Source organism: Haliotis rufescens, unplaced genomic scaffold (assembly GCF_023055435.1).
Source record: "Haliotis rufescens isolate VD_foot unplaced genomic scaffold, xgHalRufe1.0.p SCAF_124, whole genome shotgun sequence".
NCBI lineage: Eukaryota > Metazoa > Mollusca > Gastropoda > Lepetellida > Haliotidae > Haliotis > Haliotis rufescens.
The window spans coordinates 254,709-277,112 of NW_025963807.1; the positions used below are offsets into that span (position 1 = coordinate 254,709).

General features: G+C 38.6%; 1 protein-coding gene across 6 annotated transcripts in view; it reads right to left on the reverse strand.

Annotated features, from left to right (window-relative positions):
• Positions 1-22,404, reverse strand: part of LOC124125318 (ubiquitin domain-containing protein UBFD1-like) — a 257,619-nt gene that overhangs the window by 73,971 nt on the left and 161,244 nt on the right. For all 6 annotated transcript variants that reach the window (XR_007220282.1, XM_048393972.1, XM_048393971.1 and 3 more), the window contains exon 6: positions 5,265-5,439. Coding sequence is in view for 5 of the 6 variants with exons in the window: in XM_048393972.1 (XP_048249929.1) it covers positions 5,265-5,439 (175 nt within the window). In the remaining variant the exon portion in view is untranslated. The remainder of the gene's footprint in view (positions 1-5,264; positions 5,440-22,404) is intronic.

The window sequence follows — 22,404 nt, forward strand, 5'->3', positions numbered from 1 at the left end:
CAGCTACCTACTGAATTAAAAGTCCGGCTGGTTCAGCAAATGACAATAAATTGGAGACATTCAGAATTCGGAGGTCAGCATCACCAGCTTGGCTCATGATCATAGGGCTCCAAGCAAATTCATAGATTGACACATATAATATAAAAATGGGCTTTTAAAATGAATTTCTTTTTATAATGCCAAATGTGAGTGTGAAAGGATATGCACAGGGCATAAGCCTGACCAGCTGATTGCTAGAATCATGCCCATTCTACCACCTGTCTAGACAATGTTAGTGTCAAAGTGGCGTGTTGGTCTAAGGAACACTATTGCCGAATTCCAGCGACTTCAACCACCAGACTCACTTCCTCTGCCAACACAGGGACACAACTCACAGCAGGTTTTCCTCCCACATAAGCTGACAGAAATTCCAGGCAGATGATGTGCAGACTACTTGTATTTGTATTTGTCAGTCACAGGTCACAGCTTTGCTGTCTGTTCCTGCCTTCTCCTATTAAAGGAACAAAAGCCACATGCTGGTGACTCCTTCTCATGTTGAGATGTGGTCCGTGGCAAGTGGATTCCTTCAGACGTGCCTGTGAAGAAGGTTTAATAAGGTGGGGAATAAACAAGATGTCCACAATATCTGCCACCTTACCCAAGGCACCTTTTAAAATCCAAGCACTTGAATACTTCTCCTTATGGACATTCTGAGTGTCATATGTAGAGAGGGCATCTGCAAGGTGCAAAGACCTCACAGGCATGGAAAGCATTGGAGCGTATACCAAGACATAAGGCAAAATAACTGGAGGGTATCCATAGGACGTCTGACCCATCAATTGAGGCTGCCCATTGTCGTCTCTAAATACATTAGTAAATGGGAAAACAGTTGCACACGGCAACTCACTAGAAGGCAGCAATACACTGGAAGACAACAAAGGCCAAGATGGGAATGATGCCCTTATGGCACCCTGGTGCTCCTCAGCATTGAAATACTTGTAGAGGGTGCCTCGGCACTCCGAGGCAATGAAGCAGTTAATAACTGTTAAAGGCGTAGTGCAGACAGCTTGACAAGTTCCAGTGAAGTAGTTGTGGTGTCTGAAATAACGAAGCAGATGTAGAGGACACAGAAGTGGTGGAGTGGCTTATGAAGGCTTCATTTAGACATCTCTACTAGTACTAGTAGTAGTAGCAACAAAACAACTGTAGAAGGAGCAAGTGTGCTCTGAGGCAACACGGCTGCTGAAGAGGCTGTCGAAGCAGTGAAGAAGCTGGTCATGGCATCGTGAAGACATCTTGAGGACAAGTAGCAATGAAGCAACTTTAGAAGGTGCGGGAGAGCTCTGAATCAATGAAGCAGCTGCAGAAGACGTCGTAGTGGAAAGAGTAGCTGTTAGTGACGTCATATATACTTGTAGTTGTGACTGCCCACTGGAGGCAATAATGGGTTAGACGACGGCAAGGCATTGGAGAACACCTCAAATGCATCGCAGAACCTTGAAATGGCTGTGACTACTTTCTGTCCCAACCTCTTCCTGACATCTTCCACCTAGTCTTCTGAAAGAGATACACATATCTGGGCTAGCTGAATGTTGGTCCAATTCCCAACATGTTTAAAAGCAACAAAACACCACGTATCGAATATTTCCATGAAAAGTACAGAACCTTGTCCAATCTTTTCACATTCTCAGACAAGACAAACTCCACAAACAGATTTTGCAGAACTATAAATATTAAAGAAATCAATTTAAAGTTACAAAGCCGTGTTGTCATACATTGTTATCATATAGATAAGCCATAGCCTCCCGCAAGTAATGGTTCCTTCAAAACCTTCAAAATCAAATTCACAATGAAATCTAAGTTTAGATATATGCACACTGCCTTGTTTTTTTTGTATATATAGCAGTATCACCAAGTCATCAAACAATATTTATATTATTATTATTTAGTTATTGGTAAAAACAAACTGCAAAGACGTAAACATGGTAAAAACATTCATATATAAGGAACCAAAAGTAGGCAGTCAGAATGCCACATACAAAGTGACTTCATAGCTTACCGAAAACTAGAAACATGCTGCAAAATAGATTTTAATTCGTGTTTAGTAACCTTGTTTCAATTTTGCATATGGCACAAGAAGACCCTAATAAACATCAATACCAATGTTGTCAGTCGTTTTCTGACTGTCTGAGGTTGGTCTTCATTGGTCAATCTATATATGGCATGCAACCTCAAGGACCATTTCAAAGGAAACCATCCAACACAACAGCCACATGTTTTGCATTGAGGTATACTGGACATTTTCTAAGAAGCTTTTTTGTAAGCATCCCTGCATGTTTTTTGGCAAAGTTCGACATGGCAAAAGTTGGTCAGTCATGTCAATACCGACCAACATCATTTTAATTAAATAGCACGCAAAACAACAAAATGATGTGATCTATACATTTTCCCAGTCGACAGTTTGGGAACTTTTTCAGGTAGCATATTCTATGTGTGCTGCCCTCATACCTATCCAGAAGCAATCTTCATTCCCTGTAGACAAGATTGAACTTTTCCCACTTCAGTATAACAGAGGAAAACAACCACTAGTCAAGCTTTACGAATGCTTTTTGATTCTTGTGGACTGTAGAAAGCAGATAACTGAAGCTACTTCCCATGTAAACAGTCTGTGATCTTTTGTGTATCAGAATAAGCAAACCATGTATGATTTATGAAGTTTGAAGGCCCGGATTATAACATTTATTGCACCATCTGTAATTCTAGCATTCCAGAAGGGCCTGTACTGATAAGTTGAATGTGTCATTTCCTATTTCAGAGCATGCAGGGCTCAAGAGGGCTGCCGAAAAAATTATCCCTGCATTTTTATCAAATCCAAATAATTGCACTGAAAGAAGCAATTAAAATTTATGATATATTCATACAAATCAAAAGTTATTCGGTCATAATGTGTCTTTTCTTCATATGAAAGCTGTCATAAATTATTTATTTTTATCAAATCCAAATAATTGCACTGAAAGAAGCAATTAAAATTTATGATATATTCATACAAATCAAAAGTTATTCGGTCATAATGTGTCTTTTCTTCATATGAAAGCTGTCATAAATTATTTATTTTTATCAAATCCAAATAATTGCACTGAAAGAAGCAATTAAAATTTATGATATATTCATACAAATCAAAAGTTATTCGGTCATAATGTGTCTTTTCTTCATATGAAAGCTGTCATAAATTATTTATGATTGCCTTTTTCAACCATGGGGACCATAAACATACACAAAAGTAATCTGTCTGTGATCTTTTGTGTATCAGAATAAGCAAACCATGTATGATTTATGAAGTTTGAAGGCCCGGATTATAACATTTATTGCACCATCTGTAATTCTAGCATTCCAGAAGGGCCTGTACTGATAAGTTGAATGTGTCATTTCCTATTTCAGAGCATGCAGGGCTCAAGAGGGCTGCCGAAAAAATTATCCCTGCATTTTTATCAAATCCAAATAATTGCACTGAAAGAAGCAATTAAAATTTATGATATATTCATACAAATCAAAAGTTATTCGGTCATAATGTGTCTTTTCTTCATATGAAAGCTGTCATAAATTATTTATTTTTATCAAATCCAAAAGTTATTCGGTCATAATGTGTCTTTTCTTCATATGAAAGCTGTCATAAATTATTTATTTTTATCAAATCCAAATAATTGCACTGAAAGAAGCAATTAAAATTTATGATATATTCATACAAATCAAAAGTTATTCGGTCATAATGTGTCTTTTCTTCATATGAAAGCTGTCATAAATTATTTATGATTGCCTTTTTCAACCATGGGGACCATAAACATACACAAAATCACATCTGTAATTCTAGCATTCCAGAAGGGCCTGTACTGATAAGTTGAATGTGTCATTTCCTATTTCAGAGCATGCAGGGCTCAAGAGGGCTGCCGAAAAAATTATCCCTGCATTTTTCTTCATATGAAAGCTGTCATAAATTATTTATTTTTATCAAATCCAAATAATTGCACTGAAAGAAGCAATTAAAATTTATGATATATTCATACAAATCAAAAGTTATTCGGTCATAATGTGTCTTTTCTTCATATGAAAGCTGTCATAAATTATTTATGATTGCCTTTTTCATACACAAAAGTAATCTGTTGGCATTGCCTGGCAGATCAGGTATTCCCAGTTTGGTGAATATCATACCTTAACATCTCAAATCATTTAGATAAATAGCCGTTTCGATCAGTATTGATCTCCATGTCAACCAATCATATGCCAGAATAATCATTTTAAAATATATCAGGTTGCTTAAGCATGTGTAAACTCTGTAAGTACTACTGTAAAGTATCTGGTAGACAAAATTGAATATTCAAATCATTACAAACACCCTATTACTAACAAGTGTCATGAAAACATTATTGAATTCTTTAAAAGAAGGATATAGAAGTTGTTTTTCCACTAAAATGAGCAGCTGCAGCGACTATTTTGACATTTTTCAAAAAGAAAAGTTTACTTCATTGTGGCTAGGGACATGTACAGCATGTTATGCAAATGATAATGATAAGTTCATTTTGAGCAGCAGCTCATTTTTGTGAGAGAATAACAACCTTTAAGCAAACCTCCTCCTCAGAAACCATTGGACATATTGACGATGTCAAGGTGAGCTAAACCTATCCTCCCAAAAAACATATTGCATGTTATTCTACATAGAACACGCTTGTCGCATTTCAAATTTCATAATGAGATGTGCAGAAACGTCTAAACAAAGGACAAAAATGACATTTTCAAAATGGCTGCCATGGTAGTCATGATTAAATTGGAATTCTGTCAGCAAATTTTAACAACAGCATAGCTAGAGCATTATATCGAGCTTCAGCCTCAGAGGGAAAACTGCAACATAAAGTCACTTCAGTGAACAGTGCAACAGTGAATGCCAGGCCCTTGTATGTGCTTTCTTGCATTGGTTGCGATTTTTATGTGGACATGTAGATGTTGAGCTGAGTTTATGAGCATCAATCAAAGGCATAAGGGTAGGACTTGAACACTTAAGCAGCGAGGTAATAGCTGAAGTGGTCCTCCTAAAGGATATGGTGACTATCCAGCTCACAGCTGACTGACTGACTGATATAGGAGATTTAACGTGCGCTTTCCGACTGTAGCGTATTTCGCACACGGATCTCACAGCCTTTGTTATCTGTTATTATAAGCATAGGCACTGTGGTAATGGGGCATTGGTCATTTTTCTAAAATATGCCTGTGGCTCCCCGATTGTGGCAACTTACCTTTGGTTCCTATCCATAACTGATCTTGTTCAAGTTTAAAAGTGAGACGGACCTTTCCTCCAGCCTTGTTGTACATACCAGACAGAGGGAATGATGGTAAAGGCTCTCGTACATTCTTAATGCCAGGCATTGCATCATCAGGTTTACCATGCTTTTCTAAAACCTTTTTGTGCAACTGGAAGATAAAAAAAGCTTTGTGACAGAAAGTATGAAGACATTTAAGAGGAATGAACATGGGGTTAAAAAATTGTGTTTTCCTTCTTCTATCTTATGAAATCCTGACTTATTTGTCCACACACACACACACACACACACACACACACACACACACACACACACACAGTGGGAGAGTGATAATATTTATGATTGTGTCACGCCCCATACTCATCTGGTCAACCCTATATTTCTAAGGGCACTTTATTATCACCTGTCTGTGAATAAAATTAAAAGAATCTGTGTCTTGCTAAATTACAGAGATATTTGCATAACATGAAAGCAGGGGGAAAGCACAATCATCACTATTTCCTCAAAATATTAACAAACCAAAAATTAGACAACACTAAACACAAGTGCAACAGCACTAAGATCACCTGGATACAGTCAAGTCAAGTCCCATTGCATATGATTATGTTGATTTAACGAGTATGTCGGATAAACGAAATTAAGTTGAGTATCAACGTTTGTGATCAAATCAGACAACTACACGATAGATAACGATTCAAACACGCAATATAACTTCACCTCTCTCTTTTTTGCAATTTCAAGGTAGAAGAAGTTTATAGAGCCCAATATTAATTGCAAATATCAAATAAAGATCAAAATGTAAAATGTGGTGAACCCCACTACTAACATCAAACATACAAATTTCATTACATTTTGAAAAAATGACTGCATAAACATCTTAAAGTAAGTGTTACAAGGTGATTTCTAGATTTAAATGCAAATGTTAATCCAGGAATCAGTTTGAACAGAACTAAATTGTGAAATCGGAGAATGACCACACAAGATCAATGAATAATTAATAACGTGTTGAAACACAGACTTTTAATGGGTCAAATAAGTGGCATCAGCCATAAGTAACAGGCCAAGACTTAATGTAGGTGCACTCATGAATGTTCAGAATTTTATCATGGTCGAATGTCTTAAAACAAGTCTGTCTCCATTCTTGAACGAGAATAGTGTTGAAAACTGGCAGGGATTCAGTATTTTCAAAAAGATATCCAATCCAATCTTAGGTCTTAATCCAACATCCTCCACAATAGCACATTCATCCTTCATCTTACCTAATACCTTTTTATTTACTGGCTGTGCAATGGATTATCTTTTGGGTAATCACTCGTGTCATCTATTTTTTCTGCCATATCTTTATACTCGATTTGTATTTCAAGCTGTGTATTTCCATTAATAAAGAATCTATGTCGGTATAAAACGCCTCCCATCTATCGCCGTATTGCTTCTTTATATGTTTGTGGTAATAAAAGTCATACATTGAGTGTTTTGACAAGTCAAGAACACTCATACCAACGTACACCTGACTGTTGAATTTTTTATATTACTCTTCTGCATATGTAGTGCCGCTTAGTCGTTATAAAATATCTTGCTTCCGTTAAAAGCTGGACTGGCTATAAGTTTTCTAAGCCTTTCTTCCTCATTAGATCTGACTAATTTAACATCAACACGCTTCCTTAGATTATCCATGGTTTTACCAAATACTGAGTTATTCATGAGCTTATATAGATTCTTTTTGAAGTCGCTGGTAGTCTTTAGAACTCTGTGTATTTTCTTAAGTGATAAATATAATTGGAGATTTCTAAAGTTTACTATATATTTTGTCTTATCCATCAAATTTGGTACGAGTTTTCTTTGTTAGCTAATCTAGTATTGCCTATCAAGGAGTGTTGATGTTTGGACATCCAATCTCTATTAACCATTAATCTTTCGGAAGCTAGCGGATAACTGTTATGGTCTTTGTGTAGCCCTGTTGGATATTCTAAGTCAACTTCTAGTATGTACCCTTTATCTGAATCTGCAGGAATATTATTCACATTGATATTGTTTACCCACTCAAAACCACCCGTGGGTAAAGGTTGACTCATAGCCCATCTGTACAAATTGTTGGCGTCGAGATATAATATGTGCATATCGGGTTTACTCGGATCATATCCTTCCACTAATTTATTATAAGCCTTTGAATACCTTTTCGCCGTCATCAACTAGCACTTCTTAATCCTTTCTCAACAAACACGTGCATATCATAATCGGTGAGTAATTTTAGTTCTACATCGGTCTTCTTCAACAGTGCATTCCTATGAGAGTCCGGGACTGGAATAGTACCACGCCAGATCCAAGCCATATTGTTTTAAACATGTTTTTCTAAATATCTAAAAAATATGGGTGAGTAACAGAACATCATTTTTAAGTACAGAACGTGATAATCACCTAATTTCTTACAACCTAATTTATCCCACATCGTCATGTTCATAATCGGCATCGGTTATTTTAGATTCTATTAAGTTACTATAGAATGATTCAACGGGTGGTAATTTAGTGTCGTCGAATCTTGACCAATCATCCATATATTCAGAAGGATATACACCTTTTCTCAGCAACAAATGCCGTCATAACCGATCAGTATACTGATTTGTTATTGCAAAGTCATCAGGATTGTTCGCATTAGCTAAATTGTCCAGGAAAGATAACAGAAACTGTACTGAGTCTATGAATCTAAGTCCATTACTTTGTTTTGTTCTCGCTTTCCCATCCTTGTCTGTATAATATACACAAAGAGTTAAGCACACCCTAATATATTTCATTTTTGTCTGAAAGATATAAATATAGCTGCAAAGCAGTAATGGCGGGCACCAAGTTACACTGTGCACATCCATATTCAAATCCTCAAAGGGTTTCCTTGTACCAAATCCGTCAACATGTAGGCACAACTTGCAGGGTATCCCCGCTACGAAATTGGCGTTTTAGTCTGTTCTAAACCCATTTCCGACCTCAGACATGTTTGAATCCCCAAAGGGTTTGTTTGTATCAACTCTGTCAAAAGATAGTCACCGTTTGCAGGACATCGCCGCTATGAAATTGGCGTGTTCCAGGGGTGTCCCAAATATTAATCAAGTATCACCACCAAGCGATCTTACTTTAAGCAGCCAACCAAGAACAAAAAATGAGATGCATATCGCACACTTACTTCATGTTAACTTGCAATAGTTTCTGTCAACAACCTTACAAGATATGATATTAAGAGTAAAAAATTCCGGTGAAAAAAATGATCATAATCAAAATCCAATAAAATTGCAACTAAAAAAGACATCCAAAATCGGCTATTAAGGTTTGATGTGTAACAACTGTTCAGTCGGCACTTGAGAAGGTTGCGTATTTGCATGACAATGTTGACAAAGAAGCGTTTGAAGCTCTCCATGAAGATGCATTATACACAAATACAATATCAGCCTTTCAGCAGTACCAAGACTTTCTGAGGAAGGGAAATGGAGATATGTCTGCATTCTGGACATCCTATACAGACATGGTTGAGATTGTTTTGGGTCTAATCCGTGCTTCAAGGGAAGGCAACTGGCTGCTGCATTTATCCTGCATCAGATCCATTACACCTTGGTACTTTTCATGACAAGCAAAACTATGCCTGATACCTATCAGCATATCTTGGTCAAATGTCACATTTGTCCTCCTCTCACAGAGACATTCATGAGACATTCTGGAGAACGGTGGGTTTTCTGTTCAGATTGGGTCTAACAATCCTTTTGGAAGAATTCCAGTTGACCAGACTCTGGAGGAAACCGCAAACAAAGACACACAAACGGCTGGAGGAACCAAAGGTTTCAGTCTTAAGGCAGGAGCTGTTACAAAATACTATCTGATGGCAGAACACCGCAGCATCTTCCTTGGACAGATCCGTAATATGACGAAGATGAATAGATCGTCATTCAGTCACCCAGATTTGCAACAGACAAGGATTGCCAAAGATGAAACAAATGTTGGATCAGTAGTGGATATGCTAGAGAACAACTGGATCAATCCTTTCAACAATGCTGAGTTGGTGTCACTATCCACTGCTGCTGCAGCCACTCCAAACATCACTTCTGAACTTCTGAGAGCAGAAGAAATAGGAGAAAAGTCTGTCAGTGACTTTCATTCCAGACGTCTTCTTACCAACCCTCCATTGCAGAAATTTCACGATCGGTTGCCAAGAAACAATTTGAAAACCTTCAGCAATCTGACCAAGAAGAAGCAAAAGGTTCAAACTAGTCAAGCTGAAGTAGTGCTCAGAGCAGATAGAAATCGGTTTGCTCATATGGTCATAATAGCACAGAGCAGACAACTCAATATGAAATCTGTATTCAGCCACCCCCTTGGACCTTTACCACTGTCACTTGCATACCCTGATGGATCACTCAGAAAGACAAGTAAATCAACTTTGGCCAGGGAATTGGAGAAAACTGCACCATTATCAGAAACTATTCCAGAACCATCTTGTACTTTGATTGATGAAATGGCAATTGTACAGAAAGTCAAGGGTGATAACAAGACTTTCCAAACTGTTGCTGATGACATTTTTGTACAGATTTTGCATGAAGGAGACAAAAGTCAACGAATTGACGTAGTGTTCGATGTGTACAAAGATGTGTCCATCAAGAACGCAGAAAGAAGTCACCGTGGAGCTGGTACAGGAACACAGTTTAAGAACATTGCACCTGGTCACAACATCAGACAATGGCGAAAGTTTCTGTCTAGGTCAAGCAACAAGCAGAATCTCATCCAGTTTCTCGTCATGGAGTGGAAGAAGGAGAAATATACTTCTAAGATTGGCAACAAGAACTTGTTCATCACATGTGGAGAGGATTGCATTCAGCTTAGTCCAGAAAGCTGTGACTATATAGAGGAATTAAACTCAACACAAGAAGAAGCAGATACTCGACTTCCTCTTCATGCCAGCCATGCGTCAACTCAAGGTTACAGAACCATTATTGTATGTTCTAAGGATACCGATGTATTTCTCCTATGCCTGTCTTTGCTTTCCCACCTGCAGTCGGATGTCTACATGAAGCATGGAACAAGAAACAGAACAAGATTCATCAGTATATCCAATGTTAGGAAGGCACTGGGACAAAATGTATCTGAAGCCATTCTTGGATGCCATGCCTTCACAGGATGTGACACCATCAGCTCCTTTGCTGGGAAAGGTAAACTGTCTGCCTTGAGATTACTTAAAGGTAACAAGAAGTACCAAGCCTGCTTCAAAGAACTGGGACTCCATCATAAGTTGCCAGAAGAAGTGTTTTCCATACTTGAGGAGTTTACTTGCTCTTTGTATGGTTTCTCTCTCAAGCATGTGAATATATTGCGGCACAACCTTTTCCTTTAAAAAAAAGGTGAAATGGAATCCCACCAACTTCCACCATGCAGAGATTGTTTGATGAAACATTCACTGAGAGCCAACTATCAAACAGTAATATGGAAGAAAGCTCTCGACAACAGGCCCAACATCCCATCACCTGATGGCTTTGGATGGACCATGGAACAAAGGCTGATGGATACGACCTGGCAGTTGACTGGATGAGTGGTCTTCCAGCGCCTGAAGCTGTGTTGCATCTGTTAGCCTGCAAGTGTCCCAAGTCATGCAAACTTCCCAGCTGCACATGCATCTTAAATGGACTGACCTGTACTAGCATGTGCAAACTCCAAACATGCACCAACTTTGGTGAGGAAAGCGAGTCAGGCGACAGTTGTGGAGACGAAGAAGATTGACTTGAACTGATAATGTTTGTAATTATGTAGATATCATCAAGTGTATTTTAATGTCAGCTCTTATTTGGGAGAAAAGCCTGAAGTAAGGCAGGTCTTAGACGCCTACAATGCTGGTTAAACAACCCTCAAGCATAGGCATCGTGCTATAGGAATGGGTTCAGCTTGGATTAGTCAAGTGCACAGGAGTTTGGAAGCTTGTCATTCCACCCAACTCAGACATCACTATCACTGACAAGGCGCTTCCCTAACAGAATATATGTGCTATATTGCAAAGAACTAGCCATTCAGCTATTACCGATGACCTTGACATCTCACCCAACTTGATTACTGACAGAGAGAAAGGATTTGTGGATGTCAATATTTTCAACAGTAGTCATTCACCCCATGCTCTTCTATGTGAGATCCATCCTGTATTTGTTAAAGAACAGCTTACCTTGGAAGACAGTTCTTAGGACAGCACTTCACTCTTTAAGAAGATGGACATAGAGTCTTCACGAATCTCAACCACTCAGCATAAAGAGGGATTGCATGTTATCTCTGACTATTTAGACATGTTCTCTCATGTTGACTTTGACCTTGGACACACTAGTGCATGTAGGTACCATGAATTCAAGTGTGACTTAGTTGTGTTTCAATGAAATTGTGGATCAAGATTGCTAACAGATTCTATTTTCTATTATTGGGATTTTGATACCTTGTGGTGGACAAAATCATGTCCAACTTACAAAAAAGGTCTAAAATAATTACATATTATCATTTCACAACTGAGATGAGCATACATATGACTATATGATATAAAAGTATCAATAAGACATACATATTTATGCTTTAAATGGGTAAAAGGGACAGAAAATCTTTCATTTCCAATGTTTAATATTTGTTACTATTTTTAGACACCCTCAAATGTCAAAGGTCATTTCTATAAATAAGCTGCCGTAAAAACCTTGCTATCATATCATAATATGACTAATGTATACTAGGCTGTACAAAAATGCATATGTCCCTTTGCCCCCCCAAGTGGTACCAATTTGACAAATTTTCTTTCTGGGACCAAGGACTACTTGGTATCTCTTGCAAATGGTTCAGAAGGGTCCTCGAACAACATTAAAATACCCTTCAACGATCTAGCTAGCACGTTTAGATTGAAATTCCACGTCTTATCTCTTTTAGTCCTGATGATCTTCCAGTGTCGAAGAACACGATTGTACAAAATAGCTAAACTTCCGCTATACTGGTTACTTATACATCTGGCTAATTCAGGACTGTTATCATATCATACTCCAGTGAGATATTGTTAGGTGGACACTCACCATCTCCAACTTTGATTACTCTGCCATAATCATTAAAAGTGAGTTCAAATTCTAACCTATTGCTTAGGGATGCTTGATAGAAGGGCATGTGAATATCTAGAAATTCAAAGTCAAGCGGAATATAGAATCAGTTACCAAATGCATCAGCAACAGCCTTATCTCCTGGGATGGTATTATCACCAATAGCAGCACCCACACGCAGTCTCATTGTATTCTGATTAGTGCTTGTGTCAATACCTTGAGACTGTAAGTTTTCCCGTACTTTCACCGTTCTCTAGAGATCCATGTAACAGAAGTATACAGCGCTGTCATCAATACTCAAAACTTCATTACCGCTAATTTTAATTGTGATTTTCTTTACAATTGCACGACCTATGTTCTGAACAAGCTCCCTGCCAGGGTTAGTAGAAGTCAAACTAATTGTAAATGATAGCCTGGCTGCTCCTGGAACTAACACATCGTGAGCGCCAAGATTAGGAAAGCGAACCAGAAGTGTCTGATTCTGATCAATGGTACTTGGATTATTACTTTATAGTTACAGACTGGCGAATTGCTTTGACTCCTAATGGATCCCGAAGTCTACGTTGTGGATTTAACTTTCGTCCATATTGCGAAGACATTGTTTATATTGAAATTATGTAGCCTTATGTTAAATATAAAAATGGATGATATTAATCTAGATAACCTAACTGATACTAGTACAGTCGAAGAGGGTACTGATGAAACCAGCTTTATGAATCTAAATGAGGAACTTTTGGAATCAACCGTTAATGATTATTACGATGTCTTAAAAGAAGACAAAAAATATGTTACTCCTATTGGCCGTGACTATTCCAAGTTTACAATAGATAGTAAAGGAATATTGCGACTGCGTGGCTCTCCAGATATTGATCTTATGAATTCTTGTACTAGGAAACCCCTAGCTTGGTCCACAATAGCTGGACGCCATGGCAGCATCCACAGTATTCATAATGAATTAGGTCTTGTATACTATGACAGCTCACAAGCAAAACTTTCTGCAAAGACTACTAAGATTCATCAGACTGTGCGGACTCGGTGCAATGGCGGCTGCCATAGATAATGATAATTTGGAAGACGCACCACAACACCCGAAGCAGGCCTCGGAGGGTCTCGAAGAAATCTTGGCAACCTATGATAATTCCACATTACAAGCACCATCCTTGAAGTACAATATTAGGGAATTACGAGGCCTTGATGAGGCAATGCAAACAATGCGGGGATCTCTCATCAATAATATAGCCAAGCTAGATGAACTCGACACGCATATAACTGATGAGAAAAACAAAACTTGAACAGGCAGATGATAAATTCAGTAGACGCTGTGTTGCGGAAAGATTGCTGAACTAAGAAGACAAAAGATCGGCCCACTTAGAAGCAGCTTCCACTAATAGAGAAGCACTTTGTTCACAAATCAGTCGAATTCGAGAAACTATTGATCAAAACCTCCTAGGTCAGATGGTGTAAAAGAGTGGATAAAAATGCATTTAAAGGCATAAGGAAGGCATAAGGAAAGCACTAGGAAAGCTCGCTGGGAAAGCCGCATCTGCACTTCCCGGTATAATAGGGAGTATTGTATCCTGGCTCTTGAATTTATTAGCCAAGACCGCCACTTGGCTTAGTCAAATCTTGTGGGCAGTGATTGTAGCAATAGGCCGATCCAGTCTGTCAATCAAAATTGGCACATGCGTCAGTTTGAGCCAAACAGAAGACCAGGCACGCTTTGTGTCAGACTTGCTTCCGGGATCAAACTATACCCGAGAAGCGAAGTGGCTACGGTTTGTGCTATTTTCACTCGCGTTATCCATTACGTTATGCTGGGATTAGATGTATACCTTTACCCAAACCCACAGGGTCGGGAGAAAAATGTTTGAGGCTGATCAAAATGTGCGGTAGGCCCCACAATCAGTTAAATGTTGCCACCATCTTCCATGGGACCCACATCTGCTTGGAGGTGAGAATTTGCACTAATATCGACACTTTTGCACATATGCATACTCGATACGGGTAAATGACAACACGTAGCAAGTTATGATTTTATGCATGTTATAAACAAGGATAATGCTTGTAACTAAAAAATCATTTTTGAATTATGTATTTTGGCAAAAGCGGGCATTCAGTTAGCAGGTCATATTGCTGAAATGTGACACGCGAGACGGCCGTGACACACTGTAAACAAATATGACAGTGATTTGATTTCGGTAAGTGCAGAATGAAATCTACTATTATTTACATTGACGGACAATCTAGTGGAAATTGTATTCCTCTCTCTTAGATATGATTTATTTTGTTACAAATATTTAGATATGATTTTGTTTCAAAACCACAATAACCCTATATATCTATTAATATTGCAAATTACTCGAGCATAATATTGCAAATTACTCAAGCAGTAATAATTCTTTAAACATAGAAATATAATCATTGTCAATGGTTTTCGTTTCACAAAATCTTTCAATTTAATTCATGTAAGTTCCCATTAAATCATGCTTTGACAATTCAGCATTTCTATGAAGAGACAGGACCCATGCAGTAATGAATTACTTGATCCTATTCTTGTGAAATGGAATCATCCCTTCAAGGTTAGAAAGAAGTAGAAAATTTCGTGAGAAGTGTATTACTGAAATATTTTGACAGATTGAAATAAAAAAAATCTTAGTTGATATAAGAAAATTATTAGTTTAGAATTGTTTGCAACATAAGTTAGTCACTGGTAGTGGAAGCTTACTGATATACATTTTAGTGAAACAATATAACTGTTAAAAACAATTATAAGTGTCAAGTCATTTTAATTAATTTACTGGAAATAATAGCAAGTTTTTTTATGAACTCAGAGTAACATGATCAAGTAATGATATTAATTATAATCTTATCAAGTAATTAATACTTATTCCAACGGATTATTTAATTGATGCTGTATAAAAGTAAGATTAATATGATCTAATTGCACTAACAAACACTAAATGTTTGATGGTACAACATCCATCTGTTATAAAACTTATCTTGTTGGCTCTTTCTATAGGACATAATATTACTAAAAAACTTTTTAAATAATAAAATTTAAAAAAAAGATAGTGTTGAAAGTGATTACCAATATCATAACGCATGATACTTATTTCAAGATACAAAGAATTTGTAAAAACAAAGGCAGTATCTCTTTGTCACACCCTGATCAGGCATTATCCAGAGTGCCTGATCAATTCTGATACAGAATAAATTATATAATTCTTAATACATTTCATCTATAACTGTGAATATTGAAATGTATTTAACCCAAAATGTAATACTTTGATTTGAGGGGATTGTCAATATTTGATAATTGAGCAAGAGCAAGGTTTTTTTAGGATGTTGGTTTTTTGCATATTGTTCAAGTTTTGTTTATGATTATGTTGAGAATGAGCTTTATATTTACTTCACAGTGATTTTGCTGGCTTCAGGACATTTTCAAAGGTTTTTTTATCTTTTGATATGACTTCCAAATTTTAGAACAACTTTGGGAAATTATGGATGACAATCAGTCAGTATCCGAGAAAAATAACTGGTCTGAATCCCTGTTTGAGTGTATTTTTATTATTGAAGAAAAAATGATGTTCATACCAGTATTTGTGAAGCATATTTGGGATATATACTGAACAACAAAAATTCCTGTGACATTGAATAAGATTTAATGCAAAGTTATGTTTTTCATCAAATCTGAAACAATTTCAGTTTGCAACAGATAAAAGACTCCTGTAAGTGTTCAAATGGTTTAATTTGCCATACTGACTTCAGAAAATGCGTGATTTCATAAAAAACATGAACATGCCAAAATGTCAATTTACAAATCAATAGCGTTTGTGTCCACCTCTGGTTGCGATGCAAGCAACACATCTTCATCTCATGGAATGGACCAGGCGTCGCACAAAGTCCTATGGGATATCTGTCCATATCTGCTGGAGTATGTTTCGAAGTTCCAGGAGTGTCTGTGGAACCTGTGGTTGACATCGAAGTCGCCGATCCATCTCATCCCACATGTGCTCGATTGGTGAGAGATCAGGGGAGCGAGCCGGCCAGGGGATGACATTCAAGTTGTTTTGTTGAAGAGAATCCTAAACAAGTCGAGCAATATGAGGCCGGGCATTGTCTTGTTGAAAGGTAATGCCTGGGCCATGACGACGCAAAATCGGTAGAACAACAGGGCCGATGATCTCGTCGCGGTAATGCTGTCCATTGAGATTTCCCTCTACCACTATCAAACAGGTCCTCTGTCTTGCTGTAATCCCATCCCATACCATAATGCTGCCGCCCCCGAACCGATCATCTTCCATGACACAATGATTGACGTAACGTTCACCTCGATGTAGGTACACTCGAATCCATCCATCGCTGTGGCTGAGGTGAAAACGACACTCGTCAGTGAATAGAACTTGTCCCCACTGCATGGCCGTAGATGGTGTCTGCACCACTGTAGACGTGCTTGACGGTGGTTTCCTGTCAAAATGGGACGTCTGGTGGGTCTTCTGACGACAATCCCTGCACATCGGAGGCGACAACGTACGGTTTGTGAAGATATTCATTGAAGGCCAGGGATGCTTCTTGCAATCACTGTTGCTGGCTGGAATCGATTTCGTAGGTGTGTTGTTCGAATCCAGTTGTCTTGTCAAATATTGGTTACGCGTGGCCTGCCACTCCGAGGATGGTTTCAGACTGCAATTGTCTGTTGCCAACGTTGCCATAAACACCAAATGGTGTTTCTGTGGACATCACAGTGACTCGATCCTGCTTCAAGCATACCAATGGCTCGCAGACGCTCATTTTCGGACAGGCATGGCATTTCATAATGTTGAATAATTGCGTAATTTTGTTGTTTTTCTGAGGGGTCATTGTCAGCACGATGCTAAACAATGCATATGGAATCCCGTTAACGCACATGTTTTATACCCATTCCTGGGTAGTGAAATGCATGGGGCTTCAACTTTTGCATGGAATGCATGCTTTTCTGTAGCAGTTGTGTTTTTGTGACTTATTTTCATACATGTACTACAATATTGAAAACCAAACTTTACTTGTTTGAAAAATACAATAAAATGTTGGTGTTACAGGACCTTTTGTTGTTGAGTATATGTTTAAATATCTAATGAACTCCAGGTGTCCACAGCTACCTGATATTTGCATTTAAATGTATGTTGTTTCATGCATAAGTAATACTTGTCACTTCACATGTGATTTGTAAAATGAAATATATTTTATTTAGTGTAATGACCTATAGGCATGTGGTTTCTGGAGCAATAAAAGAATTATTCCTTCTTACTAAGTAACAGTCATGATGTCAATAGGTAATTTTGTTGATTAAAGCTTTGAACTTATGACATATTTAAGTCTTTGGATGTCATTTAGAAGTGATATGCATAAGGAAGAGAATTTAAGGATGGTGGTGTTCCTCATAACTAAGAGGGGGCACGGGTGGCCCAGTCGTCTAAGGCGCCGCGATTCGCTGTGCAGAGCTGCATCCCTTGGCACGCCAGAAAGCTATGATTGTGGGTTCAAATCCCAGTTCGCCCCGATTATGTTTCTAGGTTTGTCAGCACCATACCCGTGCTCGTGGGTTTCACCAAAGTGGTAAACGTCTGAGACCTGCATCACTTGGGGCTTTCCTCCCACATTAGGCTGACACGCCGCGATATGACTGGAATACTGTTAAAAGAGGCGTTAAACCCAACTCACTCACTCACTCACTCATAACTAAGAAGTTAGCATTCTCTTCCTTATGAGATATTTGTTGTACTTAATTTACATGTTTAGTTGTTAACAGTAATAATTCTTGGATTCATGACAAGTCTTTTGAATAAAAGATCATATATGAATTTTAATTTGTGTTGTATTTTTTATCAATGCAAGTTAATTGATGGGAGGTACTGCAGACCTTGTCTTCATATACTTTTGCCATAGCAGGTTTCCCTTTTCTGGAACATGGATCGGACTGATCTGCCATAACCATGGCAGTTACAGGTGCTCATTTTATCTTGGATCCTCTCAATGTTTTCAAGTATTCTCACATCTATGTACCTAAATACTGGCAGTTTATTAAGTCCAATATTCTGGAAGTGTGACCAGGGATTTTTATCTAAATTTAGAATTCCAAACTAAGTGCCCTTGGCAAACAGATTGGGGAAAATTTATCCCTGGTGACATGCCCAACCCCATGTTCCAGATGCCTAAATAAAATATATGTTATGATTCATTTATTATATAATAAAAACCAATGTAGCAGTGAGGGGAAATAATGTACTGCTTTGATTTTATCAACTATTCTTTTATGTTTATTCATTAAAAAGACCCACTAACTCTATGCCTTTCAGCTTATATTGGTTTTACTCAGAGCACCAGACAACTTTCAGCCATGGTGACTTCCTCATTGACCGATACACCATTACATTGGACATATGACTCTTTCTCACTCCCCATATGCAATTTGAAAAGTAGAACAGAACCCAAAACAGATCATGTATAACTCTCTTAAATATTTTTGAAACACGACCCGTACCAAAATATTCTGAGCAAAAATTCATCTCCCGCGCAATCAGGTTTCGCCGGGTGTGACTCCATAGCGAATTGCCAGTGGTAGTCCCCCCTAACGCCTAAAACGAGGACAGCAGCTTGTGGGCGGGGCTTATCAGTCGGGACTGGATTGGTCTATTGCTGGGCTGTTGTACCTATCCGCTAAAGACTATTTATCCAAACCATGAGTAAACCAGCTGTGACTCCGACTACTATAAGTGCTGTTTTTTCATCGATATGTTGTTGATTTTTGGCTGCAATATGTGGTTTTGAAGATGACTGTGGGTTGACTTTTCCTGTTTCACCTGTAATTGTTTGTGTTATTAATTTGGTGTTAATATCTGAATTAAAACCTGTTTGTACAATGGCATTCCCTGCTCACAACACTTAAATGAGACCATATTTCCGGTAAGTGCTTGTTCTTGTTTTACTGTCCCATTTGCAATTCCAGCAGATGATGCCCAGGACTGCTGAAAGTGTTGCAGGCTGATCTGTCTGTATTGGTAAGCAACGGCCATCTATCATGTGCCATCCCCACCCTGATGGACTCATATTGAATCCTTTCCACTCCATTATCTGGTAGTTGACATGGGGGCTGTGGTATATTGTGGCTACAGAGGTTGGCGGCAGAGTTGGTGGCTTACATGTGGTAGGTTCCTCATCACCTTCTCACAAAATCATTTGTGCCTTAAGCTATCCAGTCCTTCCTCCTTACATCACATAAAGACACAAGTTAATGTTCTCCCGTTTTGTATGTACAGAACTGCACCCAGATCTATCCAGTTAGTCACCCAGAGGGGTAATAAAGTGCTGTTTGGTTTTTACGTTGTTCATAAATGCTCCCTTCTTCGATCGAATGACCATTTCCCGTGAAATAAACTGTCACACCAGTACAGTACAAGATCTATCTACCAGTATTGTTCAAGTAAGAACTCTGTAGTCACCCGCCGGCATTATTGGAATTATCTTAAGGCTAGGAAGGCAACACTTGCTGATGCTATCTGGAAAACCCTCCAAGTGAAACAACAAGAACCTGGAAATGTCCAGTACATTCTTGATGGTAGTGCTATACTTCACCGACTACACTGCCCAAAAGGTTCTACCTTATATCACGTATTTGAACTATATTCCACCTTTAAGTTTTGCAGAAATATGCTGCTGCTAACATTTTATTAATGGTCAAAATTACGATGCATCAACGAAAGATGCCATACGCATGAGAAGAACAGGGGCCTGTTCTGGTAAAATGGTTATTCAATCGTAGAAGGAAGAACAGGGTTTTATTGCCTGTCTGGGTGACAAACTGGAGAAGCTGGCAAAACAAGACGCTGTCACATCTGCACGAAGAACAGACACTGTCCTGGTGGGAGATGACACAGATTTGCTTTTCCACCTTCCTCATCATGATGAAAAGGAAGCACATAACATGTTTCTGGCACTAGAACCCAAGCAAGCTTCAGGAAGGAACAGGATTTGGTGCATGAAGCAGCCAACGCGGCTGCTGGGCAGTGATGTATGTGAGCATGTGCTCTTTTTACATGCAATTCTCGGCACCACTTCTCGACTGTGTGGCTTGGGAAAGGGTCTAGCAGTGAAAAAAATCATGAACGATGCCTTGTTCTGCCATCAGGCTAAACATTTCAGCCAAACAGGGAAACTGAGGATGAAAATGTCATCACCGAAGCAAGTGACCATATGTCTTTATATGGCGGATGTAAGGTGGAAGGACTGCAAAGCTTATGATACAAGCGATTTTGGGGAGAAGGTGACGAATAATTGATCACATGCAGAGCCATAAACTCTGCCAGCAACCTCTGCAGCCGCAAGATACCACAGCCCCAATGTCAACTACCAGATAAAGGAGTGGAAAGGGTCCAATATGAATCCATTAGAGTGGGGATGGCACAGGACAGATCATCTTCCCGAAGCAAGGGAGTTAACTGACTTTAAAAGTCCAGTTTCCACCCTTGCCGAACTAGGCTGTAATTCATGGGCTCGATCGTAGCGCCACCAGTGGTTATTACGAGTCATGTCCCTTCTGAGCCTCGCCTATGGACCAATCAGATTCCACCTCTCCTATCACTTGCATTTGAACCAAACAAAATGGCGGCGCCCGGTCAAGACGATCTGATCGATAATCAAGTTCTATTGTGTGATAAAACGGGTCTTACATCGCGAAGTGCATCAAATTGCGTGAGCACCTTGATTAAAAACATGAAAAGATTTGGAAAATATTTGTTGACAACGAGTTGGCGGTGTACAGGCTTTGCAAATCCTGCAATCGACCGAAATCTACACGACAGTTTACTGACCGGATTTCGATTTCGTTGCGCGATTTTGATTGGACTATGCATGGTCTCGTTAGTCCAGCCAAAATGTAACTCCACAATACCAGCCTAGTTCGGCAAGGGTAGAAACTGGACTTTTATAGTCAGTTAACCATCTTGCCTCGGGAAGATGAGGACAGATGGTTGTTGCTTATCAATACAGTCAGATCAGACTGCAGCACCTACAGCGCTCCTTGATATTATCTGCTGTAATTTCAAAGAAAGACTGTAACACCCGAAGATGCACTTGTCGGAAATATGGTCTCACTTGCAGTGTTGTGTGCAGGGAATACCATGGTACAAGCTGTACCAATAAACAGTGACCAGACTTCTCGGGGGATGACAAACCTGTTGAGACATTCGAGGTACATGTATATAATGTCCCAGCAACGTCAAGCTGCAGCATTCACGGTGACATTTTTCCACTGTTCATCACATCATAATGTTCATGGATCACACAATCATGTGACGGAATGGGCAGTAGATAGGAAGTTTCAGATTTATATTCAAATATTGGTATTTGGTGGTTATATTGAATTTCAGCAAATGAACTACAAGGGAGATAACTCATCGATTCTTGTGAAACAACTGGTTTGGGGTAAATTCTGAGAGGACCTCATGTAGGTCATACTTGTTTCCAACAAGTATTTACATGAATGAAAACGAAACTTGTTACATCGTTTATTGTCATGTTAATAAGTAGATTCAGACAATATCAATCAACATTGATATCTAAACTCGCCAAAACATGTCATTTAAGAGATAAATATTAATATTTGGTGGTTATATTGGATATATTCAAATGACTGAGTATTCTACATACATTCTTGGGTCTGTTTACCCCAATGTAGAAGTTCAAATCACTACAAATATGTCATCAGAGACCAACAGTGTCTTATATCTATGTCTCGCCATCAAACTCTTGGTGGCCATCTTGGAATTGTGGGCCACCAGAGGGCTCTGGTGATGGAATTTCTTATCTTAAAGTGTTAACTATACTTCAATGAGTTAGTGTGCCAAGTTATATGCATATAAGTCCTAGCACACCATTTTAGAGTTAAAAGATTCAATAGTGTTAACACACATTTAGGAAACTTGTCGGCCATCTTGAAATTGGCGGCCGTCTTGAATTTTTGCAGATTTGTCAATAGTCGAAAACTAGATTTAGAATTAGAA